The sequence below is a fragment of the Podarcis tiliguerta genome (assembly GCF_965153285.1).
Source record: "Podarcis tiliguerta genome assembly, chromosome: 11".
Taxonomy (NCBI): Eukaryota; Metazoa; Chordata; class Lepidosauria; order Squamata; family Lacertidae; genus Podarcis; species Podarcis tiliguerta.
In genome coordinates, this window is record NC_139544.1 from 40,050,981 (window position 1) to 40,078,962 (window position 27,982).

At 44.5% G+C, this 27,982-nt stretch overlaps 1 protein-coding gene across 12 annotated transcripts in view; it reads left to right on the forward strand.

Moving 5' to 3' along the window:
* PDE4D (phosphodiesterase 4D) overlaps positions 1–27,982 on the forward strand; it is a gene marked incomplete at its 3' end in the record, with an annotated part of 612,406 nt that overhangs the window by 481,572 nt on the left and 102,852 nt on the right. For 9 of the 12 annotated variants that reach the window (XM_083403908.1, XM_083403906.1, XM_083403907.1 and 6 more), the window contains 4 exons: positions 17,831–18,022; positions 21,950–21,986; positions 23,823–23,896; positions 24,853–24,902. In XM_083403908.1, coding sequence (XP_083260034.1) covers positions 17,831–18,022; positions 21,950–21,986; positions 23,823–23,896; positions 24,853–24,902 — 353 coding nt within the window. Of the gene's footprint in view, positions 1–17,830; positions 18,027–21,497; positions 21,617–21,743; positions 21,836–21,949; positions 21,987–23,822; positions 23,897–24,852; positions 24,903–27,982 lie in introns of those variants that run through there. The other 3 variants (XM_083403902.1, XM_083403905.1, XM_083403904.1) reach the window with 3 other exon arrangements.

Genomic DNA, 27,982 nt, shown 5'->3' on the forward strand with positions numbered 1-27,982 from the left:
TGAGGGGAAAGCAAGTAGCATTTGGCAAGGTCAGGTCAAGGTAGGCAAGAACAAATCAAGGTATAGCAGGTCTGGTTGGAAGCTCTTTCTGACAGAGGGCAGAGAACAACAGGACTCTGGCAAGGTTCCAGGGTTGGGAGTCATAGCACATGACACCAAAACCCAGCTGCCTAAGGCAGCTGCCTCACTCTGTCCAACTGCAGGGTGCTGTTTCACTCCGGTTGGACTCATGTGAAGCTTGCAGGCTTCTCGCAGGACTGAGAGCAGGATGCTGACCTAGATGGGCCATGTCCCTGATCCATCAGGCTTGCCTTGTGTTCTTATGTTGTTAAAGTAAGAAGAAGAAAAGACAATGTTTCTTTAGATCAGTGATGGCAAAACTTGGCCCTCCAGCTGTTTTGGGACTACAACTCCCATCATCCCTAGCTAACAGGACCCAGTGGTCAGGGATGGTGGGAATTGTAGTCCCAAAACATCTGGAGGACCCAAAACAGCTGGAGGGCCAAGTGTATGTTTTGTGTACCAACCCATTTTAAAGTTATAAATTTCAGTAATAGATGCAGTGGGCTTTATCTTGTTGAATCATAGTGCTAAAGAGAAAAATGCATTAAAAATAAAGTCAAATGTATACTTGGATCCTGCTGAGAATGGACAGTAATATCCTCATCTAATGTTAGGTGGTTTTACTATGCATCTGGTGTATTTATAGTAAGCAATATTTATAGTAAGCAATAAATGCTTGTTTTTCTTTTAAAGGCACTCAAGGGTTTAAAGAATTTGCACGAGAGAAAAATGTTTTTGTTTTAAATTCACACATGGGCAGCGTTATTTGATTAAATGACAGTAAGGCTTTTATTTGAGTCTCTTTCTACTTAAGAAAATCCATCTGAAGTTACATTAAGTAGAGGTGGATAGGATAAAATCTCAAGGGTATTCCTTTGTGCATGAAATATTTTGACGTGCGTTCTGTGATTTGCTAGCTTTATCTAGGACAGCCTAGCATTTGCCATTCGCGAAGCAACCCATTATTAAATTATGGTATTCACTGCTACAACATGTAGTTATGGTCACAGGTTTAGACAAATGCGTGGAGGTATTATGACTGTGAATTGCCCATTGTTGGAGGGCAGATGATGGAGGGGAGAGCTGTTAGTTTTGTGGCATGATGTAAGCTTTCTGGTAGCGTCTAGAAGTAGGATGTTGAACTAGATGGAGCTGGTCTAGGGGTAGCCAATGTGGGACCCTCCAGATTCTGTTGAACTACAACTCCCATCACGCCTGATCATTGGCCATGCTAAGGCACTCCTTATGTTCTTCTTCCAACAGAGATTTATTTCTGTGCTTCTTACACTCAGTGGGCTGGCTCCTGCTTGTGGACAGGATTCAGATCCCGCAGAAGCTTTCCTCTGGAGGAAAGGGAGGCGATTTTCACCAACGTCTACTTCCTGCTGCAGCTCTTCCCATGATGTGCCCAAGGGTTCTGAAACTGCTTTTTTTAGGAGGCAGAGGAGGTTGCCAGGGGGAGGGGGTTGCCCACTCTCTGCAATTCGAAACTAACCCAGTGAAACCAGCTCCTGTGAATTTTCAGAATTATTATGAAGAGTTTTCTCTATTCAAAGTGTTTCATAGCCCAAGTGCTGTTTAAAGATATAGAGATCTAAAAAGGGAGACAGGAAATAGCCTGAGAGTTGCCCATCAACATTTAGCAGCACCTGGGCAGCCACAAAACACATCTGGTCACAGGCTTCCAAGCTATGATGTACAGTGGTACCTTCCGTTACATACGCTTCAGGTTACATACGCTTTAGTTACAGACTCTGCTAACCCAGAAATAGTACCTCGGGTTAAGAACTTTGCTTCAGGAAGAGAACAGAAATCGCACGGCGGCAGCAGGAGGCCCCATTAGCTTAAGTGGTACCTCAGGTTAAGAACAGTTTCAGGTTAAAAACGGACCTCCGGAACGAATTAAGTTCTTAACCTGAGGTACCACTGTACTGCATTTCTGTTTAAATTACAGCAATTGTTTCTAAATATCTATACGTATTAATTGACATATGCAGATTCTGTACATATCTGTATCCTCTTTTGTGTGCTTTTTTCCTGGTGGTAAATAAGTGGTAATCCTTGCATATTCATGTAAAAAATAAAGAAGCAAATAAAGAAGCCCATAGGCCAGAGCAATAAGGAGTTATTCATGTTACTCAGATCAGGACTACAGTCCAGCTGATACGAACTTTGTGTACATCCATTACTTTTGATAGGGAAGGGCAAGCTCACTGTGTCAGAGCACAGGTACCCTCTGAGAGCTGCTGTCGTGGAGGGAAAGATGCTTTATCTTGGCCTTTTCCTTGGACTTGCCATAAGTCCCCAGCTGTGTGCCTGGACCTCTGTACATATGTTTCTGCCTTGCAGCCCAATATAATTCTCTTTCTCTCTCTCGTCCCCTGGGCGAGCTCTAGGTCCTTTGAATTCCAAGAAAACTTCAAAGCTTATTTTCTAATTTGTCTCTAGACTTGGCAAACAACTCTAATTTCACTTTTTATTCACTGTTAACTACAGTTAAGCTGGGTCTCATAAAAGCTTTTGGTGAAGGAAACCAGAAGTTGTCATTTCTCATGGGACTTGGCCCGAGAAGTGGTTAATTTTTAATTTATTTATTTTTAAGAGCAGCACTTGGTCAGACGAAAAGCTGCTTGTGCCTTAAACACAATGTTCTTTATCTTGCTCTTGATCAAAACTAAAGTGAATCCGGCACAAGAACATTCAGTGCTGGGGTTTTTTGCATGTACAAATAGCCACAAGCGTCACATCAGAACATAATATTTGAAAGTTCAGTATTGGGGTTGTTTTCTTTTTTTCAAAAATGAAAATAAAATCCTGAACTAATTTGTTGATCATCATGCAGTGAATATGTGGATTTAAGTAAACAAAGTTTAAATGAATAATCCTTTTCAATGGAACTTACTCCCTGAAGGAATCGTAATTAGCTGTCCCCAGAAAAAGCAATGTGTCTTAATGCATACTAGAAATCCTTTTCAGTTGTGCAATTGCACAAGGACTGAGCAAATCTAGATCTATTCCTTTTTATTTCAGTAACGTAAATATGTTCCGCTGCGTTAGCCTTTTAACAATCAATTGTCATTCAAACTACTCTGAAATATTATATTTGTTAGTTTCTGCATAAGCAGTTGCTGCACACAAATAGACTAGAGAGAAACAGGAAGACATAATAATAATAATAATAATAATAGTAATAATAATAATAGTAATAATAATATTAAAGATTAAAAATACATAGGGCCGACACAAGCAGAAGGTGGATTAGGATCTGTCGGTAGATCTCATAATGATTTGAAGTAGCTCACCAGGTATTTCTGATGGATTAGCATTGGCAACGACAAAATGGAGCTCTACCCCCATACCCAGAATTATCACGCTGAAATCAAGAAGGTGGAAGCAGAAATAACTAGGAGTGGGTTTTTCCAGGGAAGGGCTATGAACTCAGTTCAGTTCTGGTTCTCAGAACAACTCGCTGGGCTCAGAATCCTTTAATTTGAAATGGATGCCATTTGCAACAGACGCTGCTTAGTGGAGCTCAGAGTTCTAGGGAAAAAGCAAAGTACAGTACATAAAAACATGAGAAGAGCTTCCAGGGTTGAGGGAGTGACTCATCTCGTCCAGCATCCTATTCTCACAGTGACTAGCCAGATCCCTGTGGGAAATCCACAAGCAGGGCCCAAACACAAGAGCCCTCTCCCCTCCTGCGGTTTCCAGCAACTGGTATTCAGAAGCATTGCTGCCTTGGACTGTGGAGACAGAGCAGAGCCACTATGGCCAGTAGCCATTGATAGCCTTCTCCATAAATCCTCTCCATAAAGTCTAATCCTCTTTTACAACCATCCAAGTTGGAAGCCATCCCTGCCACCTGGGGGAGCCAGTTCCATGGTTTGACTGTGGTACCTCGGGTTACAGACACTTCAGGTTACAGACTCCGCTAACCCAGAAATAGTACCTCGGGTTAAGAACTTTGCTTCAGGATGAGAACAGAAATCACACGGCGGCAGCAGGAGGCCCCATTAGCTAAAATGGTACCTCAGGTTAAGAACAGTTTCAGGTTAAGAACGGACCTCCAGAACAAATTAAGTTCTTAACCTGAGGTACCACTGTACAGTGGTACCTTGGGTTACATACGCTTCAGGTTACAGGTGCTTCAGGTTACAGACTCTGCTAACCCAGAAATAGTACCTCGGGTTAAGAACTTTGCTTCAGGATGAGAACAGAAATCGTGCTCCATTAGCTAAAGTGATACCTCAGGTTAAGAACAGTTTCAGGTTAAGAACGGATCTCCGGAACGAATTAAGTACTTAACCCGAGGTACCACTGTACTGCATGAAGAAGGGCTTTTAAAAAATAGATAAATAAAATCTGTCCTGAATCTCCCAACATTCAGCTTCCTTAGATGTCTACAAATTCTAGAGTTGTAAGAGAGGGAGAAAAACTCTTCTCTTTTCTCCATGCCATGGATATTTTTTTATAAACTTCTGCCACATCACCTCTTCTTCGCCCTTTCTCACCGGGGAGTCGCTCCATCCCCTTCACCATTTTGGTTGCCTTTTTTCGGATCCCACAGACATGAAAGCTGGTCAGGTCTGCTGTAGAAGAAACAGGGAGCCCCACGTTCTGAAAATTTGCTATTATGGGGTGGGGGTGGGGATAAAGAGAGAATTCAAAATATGCTTGTGTGATGAGTCATGCTCTTCCACCCCCTTAAATGTGTGTTTTATTCTGCTTGATTGTTTTTATCAGTTTTGTCAACTGGCGTGGTTTGTTTTCATTTATTTTAAAGAAGTAGATTTTTTAAATCAGCCATAATACAGCCTGAGAACTAGAACTTAGAAAATAACTGTTGTAGCACATGGCTCCAAGCACTTTAAAGGAAGCCATACCCTTGAAAATGCACCTCAAGAGAAATAATAATAATAATAATTAATAATAATAATAATAATAATAATAATAGGCAACCTAAGCATTTGGCGGCAAGAAGAGTCCTGCTACATCAGACCAAAGTAGGGGGGCCAGTTATACATTGCCAAAAAAGAGAAAACCAGTCTTCATATGGTGATTCCTTTTGAAAAATAATAATAATAATAATAATAATAATAATAATAATAATAATAATAATAATGATAGAATGCTGTGATTTAAATACAAATTCAGCACCCCTCACCATAGTGGGGGAGACAACAGGCAATTTGTTTTCTTCCTCAGTCTGCTGGCCAGGTGCTGCTAACTGTAGACAGGCAATTTCAAGGTTCCTGCTGCGCTCTCTCTCTCTCTCACGGTTTCTTATCTTTCAAAACAGACTTGGACTGGGCAACCTTCAAATAGAGGACATCTTCAAATAGCAGACAGGCCTTGAAAATAGAGGGTGATTCTCTGTAGAGCAGGGCACGTTGCCACCTTAGACCAAAGGCCTGTCTGGTCCCACATGCTCTTCTCTCAGTGTCAAACTAGATGCTGATGTGAAACCCACAAGTCGGAATTGAGTGCAATTGCTGGAGTTTGCAGCTTTGACTCTTTCCTTTGCTGGTGGCCTCATTAAAAGGCCACTTCCAGAAGCATCATGCAGCATTCTCTTAGGAATCTTTCTGGCATGTGTAAGGAATCTAAAATCACAATTTTGTGTCTCTGTTGCTCAATGGCTCTTAAGCCATTTATTTTGGCAAGATGGGGAATTAAGAGAATTGCAGCACTAAGCTCTGTTTTATCTCATCTTCCGTTCTTTGGGGACTGGCTCTTGGAACGCTGCAGCGCTCGCTACTTAGATGTAGCTCAGCAAATTGAATGCTTGTTGTTAATTTGCTTTGGTGATGAGTCTTTCGTTTTGGTAATATGCTTTTGGCGTTTGTGCCTCGCAGCTGACGACATCGTATGTCTAGGTTGCTCGTGCAAATTGCAGTCATTAAGTTTTCAGTTTTGCACATGCTTACAAATCACGGTAGCATAGGAAGCTGTCTTATACCGAGCTGGAGCAATGGTCCACCTAGCTCAATGTTCATTATACTGAATCACAGCACCAGTTCTCCAGGGTTTCGGATGGGGTATCCTATACATAGGATAAGCCCTGCTGAACACAGTGGGACTTAGTTTCAGGCAGATATGCATCAGATTACAATGGGAAAGAGGTGGCTTCCCCTCTGCCCTTGCTCCTGATCGGAGAGCCAACGTGGTGTAGTGGTTAAGAGCGATGGACTCATAATCTGGTGAACCGGGTTCGCATCTCCGCTCCTCCACATGCAGCTGCTGGGTGACCTTGGGCTAGTCACACTTCTCTGAAGTCTCTCAGTCCCACTCACCTCACAGAGTGTTTGTTGTGGGGGAGGAAGGGAAAGGAGATTGTTAGCCGCTTTGAGACTCCTTAGGGTAGTGATAAAGCGGGATAAAATCCAAAGTCTTCTTTTTCTCTTCTTCTTTGCGCCTTGAGAGGAAAGAGGAAACATAAGATGGGCCTGTGCATGTGATTGGGAACACTGGTTGAGCCAGGATTTCCAGTCAAATATGCAGAGACCCTTTTTGCATCTAGAGCTATATGTGAATAGACTCCATTTTCATATCCCAGTCAGTGTGTGAAAGTGGACAGGCAGCACAAGAAGGCACATGCAGGATGAAGGTGGGGCCAAAGGGTAAGATCTAGCATCCCTTTACCTGTTCCTTGAAGACAGGGATGAGGGCATGGGAAGTAGGCTAAAGTGGGGTCTTTCTCATCTCCTGCAGTTGCCTTGACCCAAGTCCATACTGCTTCTCTCAACTACTGACAAAGGAAAAGATAATCAAACTAAATTGTGGGTTAAAGTGGAACTTCTAAAGTTGAGAATACAGCAGTACCTTGGTAGTCAAACAGGTTAGTTGTCAAACAAATCGGCTCCTGAACGTTGCAATCCCGGAAGTGAGTGTTCCGGTTTGCGAATGTTCCTTGGAAGCTGAACGTCCTCCGTGGCTTCTAATTGGCTGCAAGAAGCTCCTGCAGCCAATCGGAAGCCGTGCCTTGGTTTTTGAACCATTCTGGGAGTTGAATTGATTCAGTTCGAGAACCAAGGTACCACTGTAATTTTTTTTCTGGATCAGAAACATCCAGTTTTAAATTGGAGCCACACAGGATGTTGCCGATTCCAAGAAACAACTTGTGGTGGTTCCTACCTTCCTAGATTCGTTGATAAGTGAGCCCCAGCACCTTAGTAAAAGTGAAAGTAAGAATGTACAGGAATTGTCTGGCACATCCGTCCAGTTCCCTCACCAGTCCGCCACATGCCCCTGCTAACAAGCAAGAAGTGACCATCCCTTAACTGCTGTTGCTCCCGTTAAAAATAATTAGAAAAAATCTTGAATGACAGTTCTGTTAAAAGCTGTTAGTCATGACAGTTAAATAGAAACTTTGTATTTAGAGGCAACTGCTTTATGGCATACACTACATAGGTGGGTAACTTTTTCGCTGTTGAGGGCTGCATTTCCTCATAATTGGTGGTGAAGTTACACATATTGGCACTTTCTTCATCACCCCCTTATACTGAGGCAGACCATTGGTTCATCTAGCTCAGTATTGTCCTCAATGATTGGCAGAGGCTCTCCAGGATTTCAGACTGGGAACATTCCCAGCCATACCTGGAGATGCCAGGGATTGAACCAGGAACCTTCTGCACTCAAAGCAGATGCTCTGTGACTGAACAACGCCCCTTTCCTTAACCAAAGCCTACTGAGAACCTGTATATTTAGTTTGAAATGAAATAGATATATCTTAAAACCCCAAACCTATCTAAGCTACAGGTCATCACTTTATATTGTATGGAAAAGGGATTCATTTGTTAACTGGATTCCTTCTAGCATTGATGGGGGCAGGGAGTAGAGGAAAAACTCTTCCTACATTGCCAGTCATCATTTCATAAACCATTGTCATTATGTTGGAGCAGGAAAAGGCACACAGTCAAATGGGTACCCAGTTTATTGGAAGTAGGTTCAGGACTGACAAAGGAAATACTTCTTCACAAAGGGAAATACGATGGAGAGAATTGTGGCGGATGTGGTATTAACACAGGGAAATGTCATATTCACCACAAGATATGGTGATAACCACGATCCTAGCTCTAGCTCTGAAAAAGCTGCGGAAGGGCAGTCAAAATGATCAAGAGATTAGCACTCCTTCCTTTGAAGAAAGGTTAGAGCATTTAAGGCTTTTTTTTCTTTTTGCAAAAATAAATAACATGACATTGTCATATCCCCAATTAGTAATTCCCATCAGTATAACTAAACACCTTAACCTTTTCTTCTTTTGAAAGGTGTGAAATTAGTCACAACTGTACACTCTATATCAGGAATAAGGAACATTTTTGGCCCAGCAGGCCAGATCTTTTATCACCCCACAACACCCCAGCCCACCCCTGCAGGCTAGCTTTGACTGATGGGTGAATCTTCTGATGCCACAATGACATCAAATGAATGATTGACATCTGTTTCTCCCGAATGCCTTACAACCAGCTGTTTGTTGGGCATTTGAGAAGTGCTTATCAAAGTGCTTTGCGAGCCCTGGGCTCGGCAATCATGGAACACAGGGCTTGCAAAGCACTTTATGCAGCACTTTCAAAACATCCAATAAACAGCTGGATGTCAGGTGCTTTGGAAGCCCTGTGCAAGGGATTGGCAATGCCTGCAAAGCCGCTTTTGGCCACGCCCCACCCTTACCTTCCCCACACCTGATGGAGGTCAGGTGGGTGTGACTTGGCTGAAATCCAAGTCATAGGACAAATGGGGAGGCCTGGCAGGCTGAATCTGGCTCCCCACTATATGTCACCATTCCAGAAACTTGAAATCTTGTTTCTTGTTCTTTGCTGAGTGGAGACCCACAAGCACAACTCTCATTCCCTGAGTGAGAAAATTATGCTTTCTTTGCTGTGAAAATATTATGGGGGACTGAAATTGTTTCTGTCTTTTCAGTGGGCAAATTTGATTGAGGGATCTCTGGGGGAAGCGATATTTGTGCATGCAAATGCCATATGGAGAAACAAAAACAAAACTTTTTTTCAACTTATATATTTATAGATGTATTCCTGTTATAGAAATTGCATTGCAATTCTAAATGTTTGTGACAGTAATCTAGATAAACTGTTTATGAATCCAAACCAGTTTTCAAACCTACTGGCCTTGTTCATATGCCGTGCAAAATCATGACTTAGCAAGACATCCAAGAGCAGAAAGGAGCCACCATGAGCTTTGAGTTTGTGTGCTCCATCATTTCTTCTCCTCCTTTCACATGGCCAAGAGGAGGACTTCATCTACTTCTCTCACCATTTCCTTGGATCTCGGTTTGTTGTGTCATCAGGGCCAGTTTATCGCAAACTATGGTCAATTTCTAAACAAGGCAACTTCAAACCATGGGATGCAGAGCTGGCCTTTAAACTCGCCAGAGTGAGTGTGCAAAACTGTGGTTCCTGCTCGCTGGACCAGGAAAGGATTTTTATCCTCTAGGATAAGGCTTCTTTGCAAGTTTATGACTATGCAGGGAGAATAACTGATTTATGTTCAGGCAGGTAAAGCTGATGCCTTTTAGGAATCGACAGAGGATGTTCAAAATCATCCAGTGTTTTTCCTTTGCTTAGGAGAGGTGCAAGCTTGAATTAATTAATCCATGCAATTAATCAATTAAAGCATTGCTAGGTGATTAAAATCCCCTGCAATCAGTGGAATAATGCACACTCAACTCTGCAGCTGGAGACATGATGGACTGCCCTAGTTTTTAATGTATGGGAAGGCCTTAACTCAGCAGTAGAGCACATGCTTTTCATACAAAAGGTCTAAGATTCAATAGTTTATCATCTCCAGGGAGATCCCTTGTTTGAAATCTTGGAGAGCTACTGCCAAACAGTATGTAGTTAGATGGAGCCATGGTCTTATTCGGCCTGGGAAAGTTGAGGGCAGGGCATGCCTCCATGTCATGGAAATGGTGCAACCTTTGCATAAACAAATGCAGATGGTTTGGATTTTAGTGAAAGCTTGTCTCAAACCATTCTGAAACCAAACAAAAATGACTTGCAGGACAAGGCATCGGACTTCCCAAACCCCAACCCATATAAATAAGAGACCAATAAGACTGGGTTTGGGGTAAAAACAGGCCACAACTTTATTGAATACAGATGAAAAAGATTTGGCTTGGCCGTGGGGCAATCGAAATACTTCCGGCCCGCCCTCCGAAAGTGACGTGTGGTCAATCCAGGCGGAGGTTCCTAAGACGTACATCAAATAGGGTGACCCCTGCAGGGACTGCTGTCTGGTGGAGTGCCTTCGGCCCTGGCCCCCCTGGGCACACGGACATGGCCACTCCCTCCCCCCCCCCCCCGGATTCCTTTAACGGGATACCCCATCATTTCGAGGGGCAGGCGGGGACCACAACCTCCTTTCTGTCCAAAACAAGGGATTGCCCCAATGCCCAACCAGTTGTGACGAATTGCTATGAGGTAGGCAAAACCACCAGGTAAGAGCCAATTATCCCGGTGGGCAAATTCCTACCTGACACCGTAAAGAACAGCAACCACCGTAGCCACAGCAAAGTCATTGACTTAGCAGCATAAACCATGGGTGGGTGGGATGGGGAAACCCAGCGCAGGAACAAACAGGCTGTGCCCCAGGTGTGGGCTGCTTAAATGGTCAAGGGATGGACCCGAGGGAAGCCCACCGTCAGCTCCATCGGCTCCGCCCCCTGGCATAGCCCACGGCCCAGCCTGCATCTCCATTCGCCAATGCAGGGTGCAGGCTAGGATCCAGCTTCTGATAGGCGACGGGGGCTTATGCCCCGCCACCTATCAGGAAGGGCAATGCCGTTTGAATTCCACCATTGGGGTCCCAGGGAAGCCTCTTCCGTCCAGCAATGCCACCACACCAAGAGAGGTGAGCGGACTTCTGTCCCCCAATAAACCGACCATTTAACCAGCCTTTTGGCCGGACTCACCAGCCATTTAATGGATATTGTGGTACTTTCCAAGGCATCAGCCAATCTTCCACAAATACGGCTTTCTAAATATCCTCTAAATTGGTGAAATTTGTACAGAATGCAGCTATTCACTGGTCAGAGAAAACATCTCAGTTGGAAGTACACTGGAATATAAGAAGATGCTTTGTACTGCATCATATCATTAGGCTATCTATCTCTGTATTGTCTACGCTGACTGGCAGAGGATTTTCAGGGTTTGAGATTGGGGGTTTTCCCAGCCCCACCTGGAGGCACCAGGGATTGAACCTTCTTCCCACAAACAAGTTTTCTCATTCTACCACTGAGCTGGAGCTGCCACATGTGAATATGCTTTCTCACATATTATGGTAACAAGCATTCCAATATCTTACCAGCCCAGTCCTTATTCAGCAACTGACAAATGGGGTCAGACATTTAAATCACAATAAACTGAGAAGTTCTATAGAAATGTCCATTACCTGGCAAGATTTCTTGACCGCATCTGCCCTCCTTGTCACTCTTCGGTATTGCTTTATTCATAGGTCCTAGGAAACAATGTTTTACAAGATGTACTCATCAGGGCTCTGCATCAATGGGTGCTTCTAAATGGGTGTTTATTGTCAATTGGGTGCTTCTCATACATGCATTTGTTTTATCGCAGCATCCACGTTACGGTGCCAGCGTCAAAATACTAGCCTGTATCTCTGCTCCCCTTTTAATCCAGATTTATTTAATCCAGATTTATCCAGATTTATCCAAATGTCATAGACCAAATGGAGCAAACAGCAAGCAGACCTAGTGGTGGGAGGAAAAAATCCTTAAATAAGAGACACGGGGGAATGACTAATGGACTTCAATGTCTGTACACTAATGCACAAAGCATGGGAAATAAACAAGATGAGCTTGAGCTCTTGGTACAGCAAACTAAATATGACATAATAGGCATCACTGAAACCTGGTGGGATAAGTCCCACGATTGGAATGTAAAAATGGAGGGATACAATCTATTTCAGAGAAACAGACCAGACAAGAAAGGAGGAGGAGTGGCGTTATATGTCAGGGATGTGTATACCTGTGAAGAGATCCAAGATTTAGAACCTCAAAGCCAAAGTGAGAGCATTTGGGTCAAAATTAAGGGAGAGAAGAATAATAGTGACCTCATTGTGGGAGTTTACTATAGATCCCCAAGCCAAACGGAGGACATAGATGATGCCTTCCTGGAACAGATGGCCAAGCATGCAAAAGGAAGGGAGATAGTAGTAATGGGGGACTTCAATTACCCAGATATTTGTTGGATGTCAAACTCAGCCAAGAGCATAAGGTCAAACAGATTCCTCACTGGCCTTGCAGACAACTTCATTGTCCAGAAAGTGGGAGAAGCAACAAGAGGAACAGCCATTTTAGATCTGGTCCTAACCAATGTCGATGACCTGGTTAATGGGGTAGAAGTGGAAGGATCATTAGGCGCAAGTGATCATGCTCTTCTGAAGTTTACTATACAACGGAAAGGAGCAGCCAAGCATACTAGGACTCAATTTCTTGACTTTAAGAAAGCCGACTTCATAAAACTTAGGGAACTGCTGGGTGAGATCCCATGGACAGTAATACTAAAAGGAAAGGGAGTTCATGATGGCTGGGAGTTTGTTAAGAGGGAGATAGTAAAAGCACAACTTCAGGCAATACCAATGAGACGGAAACATGGAAGGTGCCTAAAGAAGCCAGGGTGGCTATCTAAAGAACTTTTAACTGAGTTAAGATTAAAAAAGGATGTGTACAAAAAATGGAAAAGGGGGGAAACCACCAAAGAGGAATTCAAACAAATAGCCAGCACGTGTAGACACAAAGTCAGAAAAGCTAAAGCACAGAATGAACTCAGGCTTGCTAGAGAGGTTAAAAGCAACAAAAAAGGCTTCTATGGGTATGTTCGTAGCAAAAGGAAGAACAAAGAAACAGTGGGGTCACTCAGAGGAGAAGATGGTGAAATGCAAACAGGGGACACAGAAAGGGCTGAACTCCTCAATGCCTTCTTTGCCTCAGTCTTCTCCGATAAAGAAAACAATGCCCGACCTGAAGAATTTGGAGGAAATGATTCAGCAGAGAAAACACAGCCCAGAATAACTAAGGAGATAGTACAAGAATACTTGGCTAGTTTAGATGTATTCAAGTCTCCAGGGCCAGATGAACTGCATCCAAGAGTATTAAAAGAACTGGCAGATGTGATCTCAGAACCACTGGCAGTCATCTTTGAGAATTCCTGGAGAACAGGCGAAGTCCCGGCAGACTGGAGGAGGGCAAATGTTGTCCCTATTTTCAAAAAGGGGAAAAGAGAGGACCCAAATAATTACCGCCCAGTCAGTCTAACATCAATACCAGGGAAGATTCTGGAGCAGATCATTAAGCAAACAATCTGTGAGCACCTAGAAAGGAATGCTGTGATCACCAATAGTCAGCATGGATTTCTGAAAAATAAGTCATGTCAGACTAACCTGATCTCATTTTTTGACAGAATTACAAGCCTGGTAGATGAAGGGAACGCAGTGGATGTAGTCTACCTTGATTTCAGCAAGGCATTTGACAAGGTGCCCCATGATATTCTTGTAAAGAAGCTGGTAAAATGCGGTCTTGACTATGCTACCACTCAGTGGATTTGTAACTGGCTGACTGACCGGACCCAAAGGGTGCTCATCAATGGTTCCTCTTCATCCTGGAGAAGAGTGACTAGTGGGGTGCCACAGGGTTCTGTCTTGGGCCCGGTCTTATTCAACATCTTTATCAACGACTTGGATGATGGACTCAAGGGCATCCTGATCAAATTTGCAGATGACACCAAACTGGGAGGGGTGGCTAACACCCCAGAAGACAGGATCACACTTCAAAACGACCTTGACAGATTAGAGAACTGGGCCAAAACAAACAAGATGAATTTTAACAGGGAGAAATGTAAAGTATTGCACTTGGGCAAAAAAAATGAGAGGCACAAATACAAGATGGGTGACACCTGGCTTGAGAGCAGTACATGTGAAAAGGATCTAGGAGTCTTGGTTGACCACAAACTTAACATGAGCCAACAGTGTGACGCGGCAGCTAAAAAAGCCAATGCAATTCTGGGCTGCATCAATAGGAGTATAGCATCTAGATCAAGGGAAGTTATAGTGCCACTGTATTCTGCTCTGGTCAGACCTCACCTGGAGTACTGTGTCCAGTTCTGGGCACCACAGTTCAAGAAGGACACTGACAAACTAGAACGTGTACAGAGGAGGGCAACCAAAATGGTCAAAGGCCTGGAAACAATGCCTTATGAGGATCGGCTAAGGGAGCTGGGCATGTTTAGCCTGGAGAAGAGGAGGTTAAGGGGTGATATGATAGCCATGTTCAAATATATAAAAGGATGTCACATAGAGGAGGGAGAAAGGTTGTTTTCTGCTGCTCCAGAGAAGCGGACACGGAGCAATGGATACAAACTACAAGAAAGAAGATTCCACCTAAACATTAGGAAGAACTTCCTGACAGTAAGAGCTGTTCGACAGTGGAATTTGCTGCCAAGGAGTGTGGTGGAGTCTCCTTCTTTGGAGGTCTTTAAGCAGAGGCTTGACAACCATATGTCAGGAGTGCTCTGATGGTGTTTCCTGCTTGGCAGGGGGTTGGACTCGATGACCCTTGTGGTCTCTTCCAGCTCTATGATTCTATGATTCTATGATTCTATGATTCTATGATTATTCCTTCTGAAGAGCTAAAAAGTAGTCCCATTTGCCAACAACCTGCTTGCAATATCTGAATGACCCTTTTACAGTATTAAGCCCCCATCTGGAAGCAAACCATATTAAATCAAAATCCGAATTTATCTGCCAGAAGCTCTTTTCCTTGTTTTAGACTTCCATCTAGTGTCCATAGTTTTGTACTGCAACAGAAACACCTGGATTCCTGGCAAATTCCAAGTGTTCCATGTTGTAGCTTTGTGAAACAAGTGTGTTCATGTCTCAGATTATAAACTGACAACTTTGCAGGTTTTCCTCCACAAGGGTTTACTCTTTCCATGGAAAATTTCATAAGCTAAAAAAAAAACAAAAACCCTGAATCAATTGCCAGTGACACATTTGCAATACAGTGGTACCTCGGGTTAAGAACTTAATTCATTCCAGAGGTCCGTTCTTAACCTGAAATGGTTTTTAACCTGAGGCTTGCTTTTGCTAATGGAGCCTCCTGCTGCCATTGCACCACTGACACACAATTTCCATTCTTATCCGGGGGCAACGTTCTTAACAACCACTTCCTGGTTAGCGGAGTTTGTAACCCGAAGCGTCTGTAACCCGAAGCATCTCTAACCCAAGGTATTAAGCTCACATGAATAGCAGTTTCCCATTTGTTTGTTTTTTAACCTTATCAATAAGATTGGGGGGCATGTAGTTTTAGTTCTGCATTACTTATAAGCCTGAGCAAAAAATGTTATTTGGTGAAATTCCAGGAAAAAAAGAAGCTGTAGCTCAGCCCTCAAGAATGCTTGCATCTTTTCATGCATTACTATAGCAATGCAGGTGTGGGGAGCTATTTCTCTGGAATGGCTTCTCTTGTGGTTTGATTGATGCAAATAGTGTGATTGCAACGCTCTGAAGAGAGATGGGCAGAGGAAGCTGAGGCCACCTGCCTGGATGTCATTTTGCATGGATTGGGCCTTAGCTGAAAACAAATTACTATACCTACATACAGTGGTACCTCGGGTTAAGAACTTAATTCGTTCCGGAGGTCCGTTCTTAACCTGAAACTGTTCTTAACCTAAAGCACCACTTTAGCTAATGGGGCCTCCTGCTGCTACCGCGCCGCCGGAGCACGATTTCTGTTCTTATCCTGAAGCAAAGTTCTTATCCTGAAGCACGATTTCTGGGTTAGCGGAGTCTGTAACCTGAACCGTATGTAACCTGAAGTGTATGTAACCCGAGGTTCCACTGTACATGGAAGTGTATTTGCTGCAGTTGTCGTGTTTCAAAATCCTGTTTTGGTTTTGAGGAGCACATAGTATGGATAAGTTTAAAATGTGCTTAGATTGCTCTCCTATTTCAGCAGCATAGTAAACATCCAAGGCTCGCTGAAAATGAATGGTGCTGTACTGTAGCAGCGCTGAGTCAAGTGCCCTCTTGTGGGCACAAGGACTCCAATGCCCACATGCATTTTCTACCTGCCATAGGTTCCTTGCTCCTTTCTGTGGGTGGGGGCAGCTCTCTGCATGCCTGACTTTATAAGCAGGAGTAAGAGGCCACAGCTCAGCAGTCTCAACTTCCTCGTAGAAAGTTGCAGTCCAACCTCCTGGGATGAAGATTTTGCATCTTCCGTAAAAGGGATTATGGGGCATATGACAAAAGCACTTGTCAGGAGGCTGAAGAAGAAAACTGAATGCCGTCAATATTGACCCTGACACTTCCCACTTACTGCTGCCTGAGTCCACGGCAGAAGAGTTGAGGGAGCCAGCTGTGAAACCTCTGGCCTGAGGAGGAAACCCTGCTCCCTCTGAACTGTGCTTAAGCCGGGCAGCAGTGGCTCCTTGAACTGCCAGCAAGACTAGAACAAGTACTGCTGTGAAATATGGTTCATTCACCTATTTACACCTTTGGTCTACATCAAGGGAGTCCAGATGGCAGGGGTCACCAACCTAAGGCCTGGGGACTGGATGCGGCCCAGTTGCCTTCTCAATCCAGCCCATGGACGGTCCGGGAATCAGCGTGTTTTTACATGAATATTTAAAATGCATCTCTGGGTTATTTGTGGGGCATATGAATTCATTCATTTCCCCCCAAAAAATATAGGCCGGCCCACCACATGGTCTGAGGGACAGTGGACCAGCCCATGGCTGAAAAAGGTTGCTGACCCCTGTCTTACAGCATACACATTTGCAGAGGCAACCTTCAGGCTGCTTCCCTCAAAGATGGACCTCAGCTCTTTCTCCCCTTCTTCTTCCTCCCAGAAAACTCCTCCCCCCCCCCCTCCAGCAGTTACCTGCCAACCTCCCAAATCCAGTCTCTGTTCACACCTGGGAGCAATAGGAGAAGTTCCTTTGTACTGTTAATGGCCTCTGTTGTACTCTTTATAGCCATAGCTGGACCAAGTTGGTTTGCATAAGCCAGCCCAGGAATTTCCTAAGTTCCCTCTCTGGCACAGTTCTGCGCTTAAATCCATATCCCAATTGATCAAAACCCTGGCATTTCTTAATTTCTAGCGTTTACCCCCAAATATGTAACAATGTCATTGGCTGGATTCCTGCCTTGCAGAGGGTTGGACTAGATGACCCTCTGGGACCCTTCCAACTCTAGAGTTCTATGATTCTATTCTAGTTTTCTATGCTAGTTTAGAACATCCTTCTTGGGGTGGCATAGCATGCCATCCTGGGAGCCCCCATTTGCAGTAACAGTCCCGCCACTGGCTTCCCCCATCACTAACAACTGGGGGAAAAATAAGTCTCAGTTTCTGCACTGCTGTGATTTCAGCATATTTGTCTGCAGGAAGTACAACTGACAATAAGGGACACTTTATCTAATACAAGGTTTCCATTGCTGCCAGCACGTTAGAGGTGCAATTTGCCATGGCATCTTGCTGAGCTAAAGTAAATAAAAATGCTTTCTTCCCATTTGTGAGTTGCACAGAAGGAAGTTTTGTTTTGTAATTTCTTGTTATCAAGATTTCTAATGTGCTTAGGGTCACTGGCCATTAATTGGGTGACCAGCTGTGGTTTGGTCCAGGAGGAAGAGATTTCCAAGTAGCAGAAGAGTTCCTTGGTAGTAGCTTTTTTCATATGTGTGGCTCACAGATCTCTTAACTCTGTGGTGTTGAACTTCTCTTCCTTTCTTGCAGTTTCGACGTCGACAATGGCACCTCATCGGGACGGAGTCCCTTGGATCCCATGACAAGCCCCGGATCGGGGCTCATTCTCCAGGCTAACTTTGTTCACAGTCAACGGAGGGAATCCTTCCTCTACCGGTCCGATAGCGACTATGACCTCTCTCCAAAGTCTATGTCCAGGAACTCCTCCATCGCCAGTGATATGTAAGTATTTGATGCCGTGTCTGAAAGGTCTTTCAGATTCACATGGCATAAGCTTTCGTGGTCTAGAATCTGCTTCATCAGGTGCAAGAAACGCCATCCTTCGTTATCAGGCTTATTTAGGAATCAATAAAACAATGGAATCAAGTCCAGGTGCAGGATGTGAAAATACAATTTATTGGTTAAATGTATGCGAAATGAGCAGCGACAGGACAATCAGCCTAGCATAACTAAGCTGATTGACACCTGTAGTGGATTAGGAAGACATTGTCTTTACACAATACTGAATAAAATGAAAAGGGATTTAGACTAAACATTAGGAAAAGCTTCCTGGATGTGCCAGCTGCTTTTAAGGGAACAGACAGATTTTGAAGATGATGGGCTCTACTTCATTAGAGGTTTTTAAGCAGATGCCATATGGCCACCTTATCCTATAAAGGGATGCGGGGGGGGGGAGTGTCCCTTGCATTGGCAAAGGGTTAGATGACATACAAAGTACCTTCCAATTCTGTTATTCTACCTTAAGGACGTGCAAAGTGTGTAGGTTCTGTATGTGCAATCTGGGATGCTGTTTATTCATTGGAACACACAAAACTGAAGCATAAACTCAGTATGGTCTGTATATCGACTGTCAGCAGCTCCTGCCAATTTCAGACAGGTTGTTTACTAGCCTTCTCATAGAGAGGGTTAACTCATAGAATCATAGGGTTGGGAGGGGTTCCTGAGGATCATCTAGTCCAACCCCCTGCAGTGCAGGAATATGCAACTTTCCCTTACGGGAATTGAACTTGCAACCTTGGCACAGTCAGCATCATGCTCTAAGCAACTGAGCTATCCACCTTCTGCATTCAAGGCAGGTGCTTTGCCACCGCAGGGTCCAAATTCAAGGAAATCTCCTTGCTTGTGCAAAGCCTGTGCACACACATGTCATATGCCAGTGGGCTTCTTTGCAGATCATGCCAAGCACACGAAGCCAAGGGCTAGTGGGTGTGACCCCACATCATGTTTACCTTCCCTGTATCTTCAGGGAAAAACGGAACAACAACAACAATTTATTATTTATTCCCCCTCCCATCTGGCTGGGCTCCTCCAGCCACTCTGGGCGACTTCTAACAAAATATTAAGGTACGGTAATGCATCAAACATTAAAAGCTTCCCTAAACAGGCTGCCTTCAGGTGTCTTCTAAAAGTCTGGTAGTTGTTCTTCTCTTTGACATCTGACGGGAGGGCATTCCACAGGACGAGTGCTACTACAGAGAAGGCCCCTGCCTGGTTCCCTGTAACTTGGCTTCTTGCAGTGAGGGAACCACCAGAAGGCCCTCAGCGCTGGATCTCAGTATCTGGGCTGAACGATGGGGGTGGAAATGCTCCTTCAGATATACTGGACCAATGTGCTTGGCACTTGCACTTCCCATATAGCTAATTCAGTAGAGCATGAGATTCCCAATCTCAAGGTCATGGGTTCAAGCCCTACATTGCAGCAGGTGGACTAGATGACTCTCATGGCCCTTTCCAATTCTACAATCCTGTGACTGGCAACTGTTCCCTAACCAGTGGGCTGGATTAGTCCTACAGACTGATAGTTGCTGCCCTCTGAAACTGAGAGCAGTTAACATGGATTTAATGGACTCTTGGGTTTAATAGCACTTAAATCTCAGCTGATTTGTCATGTCACTAATAGCCAGTTTGAATGTATGTTTCATAAGACCATTTAAATGTTGTATTGCTTCTTCAATGGTGCCAGACTTCCTCTAGCTTGGTGTGGTGATTATAGTGTTAGGGCAATTCATGTGAACGTGTTTGTGCCTGCTTAAGAGACAGCGAGGTAGTTCTGTTTCTCTTGTCTTTCTTAGAGGTTTTGATTTTGTTTAGATGTTGAGAGTCTGCCATGTTGGGTCATTTTCCCCTTTCAGCCCACCCTAGGGTCTCACTTGAATTTACAGAGTCCAGTTTTACATCCCCCTATTTTGAGCACGGAATTATTACGTGGCTTCAAGAAGTCTGTAAAATGGAAAGGAGATTGACCTATCTCACAGTCTTGCTTTGAGCAGAAACAAGAAGAAAGGTCTGATTTGCTTGTTAAAAGAGCTATTCACATGTCTGCCTCGTTCTCATGATAGAACCAGAGTTTAGTTGTTGCTCCAATGATCCGCTATAGCTGTGAATCGTCTGTGGATGTCTGCAGAGGCTTGCAGAGCAGGTAACAGAGGGAAAAACAGGACATCAATGTAAGCCACAACAGCACAATCCTAGGATTGTGTATCAAAGTTAAGTAGAACCATGTCTTTCATCCTAGATAGCACAAGCAACAGTTCAATTTGTGTTCCGAGGGTTCCTCCTCCCTCGCAGTCAGAGATGGAGCCATAGGCTGCAATCTTGCAGTTGGTTACGTCTGGAATCACCGTATTTTTCGCCCTATAGGACGCACCCGACCATAGGACACACCTTGTTTTAGAGGAGGAGAACAAGGGAAAAAAAATCTCCCCCTCTCTGCTCAGCGCCCCTTCAGCGAAGCGGCAGAAGAAACGGAGCCCCTTCCATTTCTCCTCCCGCTTCGCTGAAGGGGCGCTGCGCAGCTCTCCTTCTCTGCTGAAGCCAGGAGAGTCTTGCTCTCCCAGCTTCAGCAAAAGGAACCTGAAGCCTCCGGAGCACAGTGGGAGCTCCCGCTGCGCTCCGAAGCCTTCAGGCGGCTATCCCTGAAGCCTGGAGAGCAAGAGGGGGCGGTGCACACCGATTCCTCTCGCTCTCCAGGCTTCAGCGAAAGCAACCCAAAGCCTCCGGAGCACGGAGGGAGCGCTCCCTCTGCGCTTCAGAGGCTTCACGTTGCTATCACTGAAGCCAAGGAGCCTGTATTCGCTCCATAGGACACACACACATTTCCCCTTAATTTTTGGAGGGGACAAAGTGCGTCCTATAGAGCGAAAAATATGGTAGCTCTTCACAGAACTGCCACCTTTATCTCTGTTTGGAATCTACCCAAGGCATGTTTTGGCAGGTCTTATTGGCATTCAATTATGGGTTGCCAGAGTTTGTGAGAATGCGTTGGAAAGCTTGGCCTGAATGTTTCCCTCTTCGAGAGCATTTCAATTTAAAAAATAAATAAAAAATGAGTGATTTTATATATTATGTAATTTCTCCAGTTTATGTCCTTCTTCGGTTGGCCAATGACCCTAGTAACTTAAGAGGAAAAGACTCCTATGTAACCCATGTGCCAACTTTTGTGTTACTCTGCAGTTTTATTTATATGAGAGTGATAAATACTTTGGGCTTGACGGAAGGTGTTTTTGCCCCGCAATAGTCTGGGTGACCTCCTTGCTTCCCCCTCCCCCCTCCGGCTAAGAGACGTCACCCTGATAACTTTACTCCTACGTCACAGTGTGATGTGGGTACGGTTGCTCCAGCAACAGCACACTCTCCGTAACACTGAGGACATGTGAGTCAGTTGAAAAGTTTTACTGGGTTTTTATTAGCCTATGAAACACTTCCCTGTCATCTGCAGTTACTAGCTTGTCCGAACCTCGCAAATGGTTATCCTTTCGTTAACACTTAATGCGAATCACTTTTGGTGTTCCAGTGGGCTGGCCTCTCCAATGAAAAGTAACTGTGGGCGCTACCAGCTGCCAGGGCATGCCTGGCTTGTTTTTTTGGGATGCAGGATTTCCCTGAGTTTAAAGGAAAACAACCCTGAGCACTCAATCTTTGCTCATTTATCTGTTCTCTACAGCTGTGTGCAAGTCTTAAAAAAGCCACACTGGAGTCATAGGTGCTTGTCCACCCCAAGGTTACTTCAGATAGCGCAGCTGGAATGAATCCACGGTGAGAAAGTAGTTGAGGACAAGATGAATAAAGAATAATGTATCATTTTGAACCTGATGGAGGGGAGCGAAGCCATCCGATACTGATTACTTTGCTGTTTGTTTTATTTTTCAGACATGGAGATGACTTGATTGTGACACCGTTTGCTCAGGTAGGCTCCACATGCCATGGTGTAGCCATATATGAAAGGATCAAATGGGGGAAACTGTTTTCAGGCTTTGGATAAGCTACAGCTTTTGTTGTTATTACTATGATGTTCCAAAAATAACATTCTGAAATGGAACCACTTCCATGGCTAACTTGTATTGCTTAGAAAGAAATCTGATGGTGTCTACCATCTAAATGTTATTTACAGTGGTACCTCGGTTTACGAACTTAATCCGTTCCGGAAATCTGTTCTTAAACCAAAGCCGTTCTTAAACGAACTGTGCTTTCCCTAATGAGGCCTCCTGCCACCAGTGCCCTTCCACCATTCGGATTCCGTTCATAGACCGAGGTAAAGTTCGCTAACCGGAACACTACTTCCAGTTTTGCGAAGTTCTTATACCGAATAGTTCGCAAACAGGGCTGTTCTTAAACTGCTTAAACCATTCTTAAACAAACACCACTATATTTGTTTGCTACATTTGTACCCCACCTTTCGTCTATGGAGCTCAACGTGGTAGACATGATTTTGCCTCCCAATTTTATCCTAACAGTAACACTAAACCAGGCTTCCTCAGCCTCGGCTCTCCAGATGTTTTGAGACTACAATTCCCATCATCCCTGACCACTGGTCCTGCTAGCTAGGGATCATGGGAGTTGTAGGCCAAAAACAGCTGGAGGACTGAGGTTGAGGAAGCCTGCACTAAATTGAGGCTGCATACACACTATACATTTGAAGCACCTACGCCTCCTCAAAAAGGGGTCCTGGGAATTGTGATTTGTTAAGGGTGCGGGGAACTTTGGCTCTGTGAGGTGCAAACTACAGTTCCCGTGATCCTTTGGAGGGGGAATATGCTTTAAGTGCATGGTGTGTCCCCGGTCTGAGAGTTCGGAACCGGCCCAAGATCACTCAGTGAGTTCATGGCTGTGTGGGGATTTGAAGCCACCTCTCCCTAGTCCTAGTGTGACATGCTAATTGTTATATCAAACTGGCTCTCTAAGGAGCTGCATAGGCTCACACAAAGAACATGCAGTAGCCCAGTGGAAGGGTGGGTAGGTGGGAGTTTCCTTAAAAAAGAAACTTCTTTTCTTTGAACATCAGACTGCCATGCTGTTCAGTGAACTGATTTTGAAGCATGGTGAGCCCTGGTGGTGCAAAGCACCTCTTGATGAGGGTCTGAAGCAAGGGCACACTGTTTGCCATCTCTGCCCCAACACAGGTGATCAGCAGTGCCACACTAGCAGTTTGTGAATGTGCAAGGTACTAGTGCATTTGAGATTCTACGCCCCAAACTGTTGCCATTTTAGATTACTAGAAGTACTATTCCAGTCCAGGTACTTAAAGGTGTGCTTCCAATGTTTGTGCATGCACACACACACACACACACCTGTTTGGTGCCGGCAAATCAGGGTGACGTGGATTTATTTGATAACAACTTTATATGAATGTAAAATGTGAGAGGATCATATTGTGCAGTTGTTAACTGCTGGGATAATTCTGGTGCAAATGGCACTGGACATCAGTAGACCATTCTTTTCAAAGCTCTGTAATTTCAGAGAAACAAAGAGTGTTTTATACAGAATTTTTGTCTTCTTTGAACAAGGCTGCTTTTTAAACAAATAATGGCTTCTTTTGTGAGAAGGAAAGCGACAAAATGATTGTTCTTGCATTTCAAAAGCTTCGTTGTGAAGTAACGGTCAAAGGCTTCAGACACCAAAATAATCCTGGAAAGTTTTAAGAGATTGTTTAGAAAGCCTTTGGCTTGTTGACCAATGCAGCAGAGAGAGATGGGTAGCACACCTGGTGAAACTGAGAATGAAGCCTCCACTTTATTTTCTACAGGTGCTGGCCAGCTTACGTACTGTACGGAATAATTTTGCTGCATTAACCAACCTGCCGGATCGAGCACCTAGCAAGTAAGTGTGGCCTTTTCCTCCTTCCTAACGTTTTGAGTTAATGCTCCCTTCATTTTTGCTTTATTGCTTTTTACACAAATAATAAACCTAATACAAAATACAATAAGCAACAACCATAGCAGCTAGTCTGTCATTTCTTGGGGAAAAAGCATAACAGCAACTTGAAGTTAGAACCATTATATAGAACAAGTTTATAATGCACATTTAAGTCTAGTTCAATAAGTCCCTGCAGATGTTTCTGGAGGTCTAAGGAGGTGGTCTGAATTGATCACCCTGTCATATGGAAGATGAATGGATGTCAAGTGTTGTAATAGGATAAAGGACTCCTCTTGCCTTTCGCTGCCCTGACTCGACAGGTCAATTTCTGGGCCAGAGCAACGGACCACACCTGAGCATATTGTGAATCTGTTGACAGGCCTGCTGCGGAATGCCACCATTTAGCAATTTCTGAATGAGCAGCTACCAGCAGAAATGTCAACATCTCCCTTCGTTTTGTGTCATTACTCCGTTCTACCATGTACACTAGCCTTCCTCCACCTGGTGTTCTTCAGCTGTTCAGACTACAACTCCCATGAGTCTCAGCCAGCATGGCTGTGCTCTGATGTACACTGATACATAACAGCATAGAGAAAGGTCACTGCAGTGAGCTGGGCTGTACACACGATGAGCCAGCTGCTAGTTCTAGGTTTGGAATGGCTTCTGGCCAAATGCATGTGCTCCGCCGTCCATGCTAACCTTTTCCCACCAAGTCCAAAATTGCAAGTGGCATCAAATGCATGGCCACAGAAGAAATTGCAACCACATGTTCAATTCCCCCATTCCCTTCCTGATGCCTGTGGCAGCTTAATTCTGTGCTGATGTCATGATCCCTACACCCCTCCCCAAAAAATTACCAGTGACACTGATAAAAATGGTTTTATGCTGAGGACTTACATTTCCCCCCTCTTTTCTATCAGACGGTCACCCATGTGTAACCAACCATCCATCAACAAAGCGACCATAACAGGTAAGACAACTTAATGTGGCTTGATTTGGTCACACCTTTTCGATGAGATTGTATTGTTTTATAATTCAGTTTTACTAGCAAACCAGAGGTTAAACTAATCCCTTTCCAGCCCTGGGAGGAGTGTGGGGAGCGTTTACACGACACACCTACACACTGCAGCCGGCACACTAACGTGTCGCGACACACGGTTTGGAAAGCTCTGGGCCACAGCTTTCTATAGTCTGGATGATACATAGTTGGTTTGTAAAATACTTGTGGACATGTGTTAACTGAGCATTTTTTAAAGCCCATAAAAGCCTTCTCTTAGCCCATAGCATTTCCACTTCTGTGATAGCCAAGGTATGCTACAGTGTAATTTCCTTCCTGCAGTGGTAGTGGTTGGGTCTGGGAAGCCACCTGCCATTTAAAATTTCACACAATGCCTCGAGTGGTGCTGCATTGAGGCATTGTGGGAAATTAGCATGATGGGCAACTCACAGCTGTTATTCCCAGTATGCCTTCTGGTCGGGGCAATAATTTCAATGGGATTGAACATGACAGTGAGCGCACCTTGCTGAAACTAAGCCAGGGTTGGGCCTGTTTAGTGCCTGGATGGGACACCACCTGGAAAACCCTTTGTTCTCTGCCTGTATTTTGACTGAGAAATGAAAACTGGGGTATAAATATTGCAAACAAGGAATGCAGAGCTCCAGGCCTGCTAATGTATAGCATGGCCTGCTACCCACAGACATGATGTAAAAGGCCATGGAATGTTTATCAGCCAAATGCCTGGTTGCAGAAACGTTTTCACCTGGCGCCTAAAGACATGTAATGAAGGTGGCAGGCAGGCCTCCCTGGGGAGAGCATTCCACAAATAGGGAGCCACCGCAGAAAAGGCCCATTCCATGTTGCCACCCTCCGGACCTCTCATGGGGGAGGCAACTGAAGAAGGCCCTCTGATAATGACCACAAGGTTGCTTGCACATGCGTGGGTGGAGCTGTGGTTATGCGGTTCCTTCAGCAGTCCAGCCCAGAGCACAAGCCTGGGGAGAGAGGGGGTGTCAGCTACTTAATTGCAAGAAGCGTGTATGTGCAAGTTCTGTGCACTTTTGGAGCTACTGTAAGCAAATGCTTAGTCCATAAAGAACTAGAAACTACCAGCCATTTGCCCTCCTTGATCCGGGTGTGCTCGGGACACCGCTTTTGAAAACTGTATTGGTTACATGAAGTCATGATGATGGTGATAATCCTCCAGCATTCATGGCAGATTGCCGACCCCATTGTTTTCAGTAATTGAGACTTCAACTTTTGTTTCAATATGTTAGCTTTGCCTCATTTCACCTTCCATGGAATGGAATAGCAATGTTTGTGTGAGAGAGGGGTTGCCCCTTTACACACACCTGGGAACGAATTAAGTGTTTGCCAGTCTGGTGCCCAAGCTACGTGTGACACCATTCACACAATTAGGGACAGCCTGAGTGGAGGGTAAGGCTGACTGGATATGCACCACATCCATGGGCCGAGGCAATATGCTTCTGAGCACCAGTTGCTGGAAAACAACTGGTGGGGAGACGACTCTTGTGCTTAGGTCCTGCAGGCAGGCTTCCCATAGGTTTTTGGTTGGCCACTATGTGAAGAGGAGGCTGGACTGAACAGAGTCTCCTTATGTAGCTTTAAAAAGTCGATTCTTACTGTGTGTGGCTGTACCAGTCCTAATCAGGACCTGGTGAGACAAGGTAGGATGCCTTAACTAATTGTGCGAACAGCATCTCATCTAGCTTGGCCCTCAGTTACTGGAAAAGCCCATCTTTGAAAATGCTATTGTTGCTAAATCAGTGTAGAAAATGCCTTGGTGCTTGTCACAGACAGGAACTCTCAGGTTTATGGTTGTGATTAACTTTTTAAAGGATGCCCTCGTCTGCGCTTACCGCTTTATATTATGCATGATTAAAATTCTAGTCTAGATGAGTCCACAAAGGCGGGTTAATACAGGTGAAGCTACATTTTAGCTTCTTGTCAAACCCCCGAGTTAAAAGATAATTCAGCACCTTCATAATTTACATAATTTACAATGAACTGGTGGAGGGGGGTACGCCCAGCTCATCACCCTTGCCTCAAAAAGAATATTGCAGAGCTGGGAAAGGTTCAGAGAAGGGCAACCCCAATGATTAAGTGGATGGGGCAACTCCCCTAGGAAGAAAGATTGCAACATTTTGGAGCTTTTGAGTTTAGAGGAAAGGCGTGTAAGAGGAGATGTGATAGAGGGGTATATACCTAGTGTGAGAAAGCTCTACCTGGAGATGCCAGAGCTTGAACCAGGAGCGCTCCGCATGCAAGGTGAGTTCTCCACCACTATGCTGTGGCCCTTCTCCATAACACTAGTGTGGTGGAATGATTAGAATGTTGGACCAGGACTTTGAAGAGCTGGGTTCAAATGGCGCTCAGTCATGGAGCTCACTGGGTGACCTTGGGCCAGTCACCATCACCTAGCTTGATCTACCTCAAAGGGTTCTTATGAGGTTTAAATGGGGAGGAGGAGAGCCACATACACCACCTTGAGATCCTTGGGAGATAAAGGTGGTATAGAAATGTAAGCAACAGCAACAACAGTAGTGAAGCCGAATGTTTGAAGATTCAGGACAAACTAATGAAAGTACTTCTTCACACCATCAAATATGCTGCTAGGAGAGGTAGCTATGGCCACCAACTTACATGGTTTTTAAAGAGGATAAGGCAAATTCACAGAGGAGGTGGCTATCAGTAGCTACTGGTCACGGTGGCTATGCTTTGCTTGCACAGTCAGAGGCAGTAATGCTTCTGAAGACCAAATGCTGGGAATCACAGGTCGACAGAGTGTTGTTGTGCTTTTCTTAGGCATCTGGCCGGCAACTGTGAGAATAGGATGTTGGCCTGGATGGGTTGTTGACCTGATTCAGAAGGCTTGTCTAATGTTTTCAGCTTTTGTGCCATTCCTATAACAGCTGTACGCAGCAAAAACCACATACCCCATGCAGTTGTTTTCCTATGCAGTTGTTTTCCTATGCCACCTGAGCCTATTGCATGATTCAGTATGAACTGATCTTATGCTTGGCTAGTCTGGA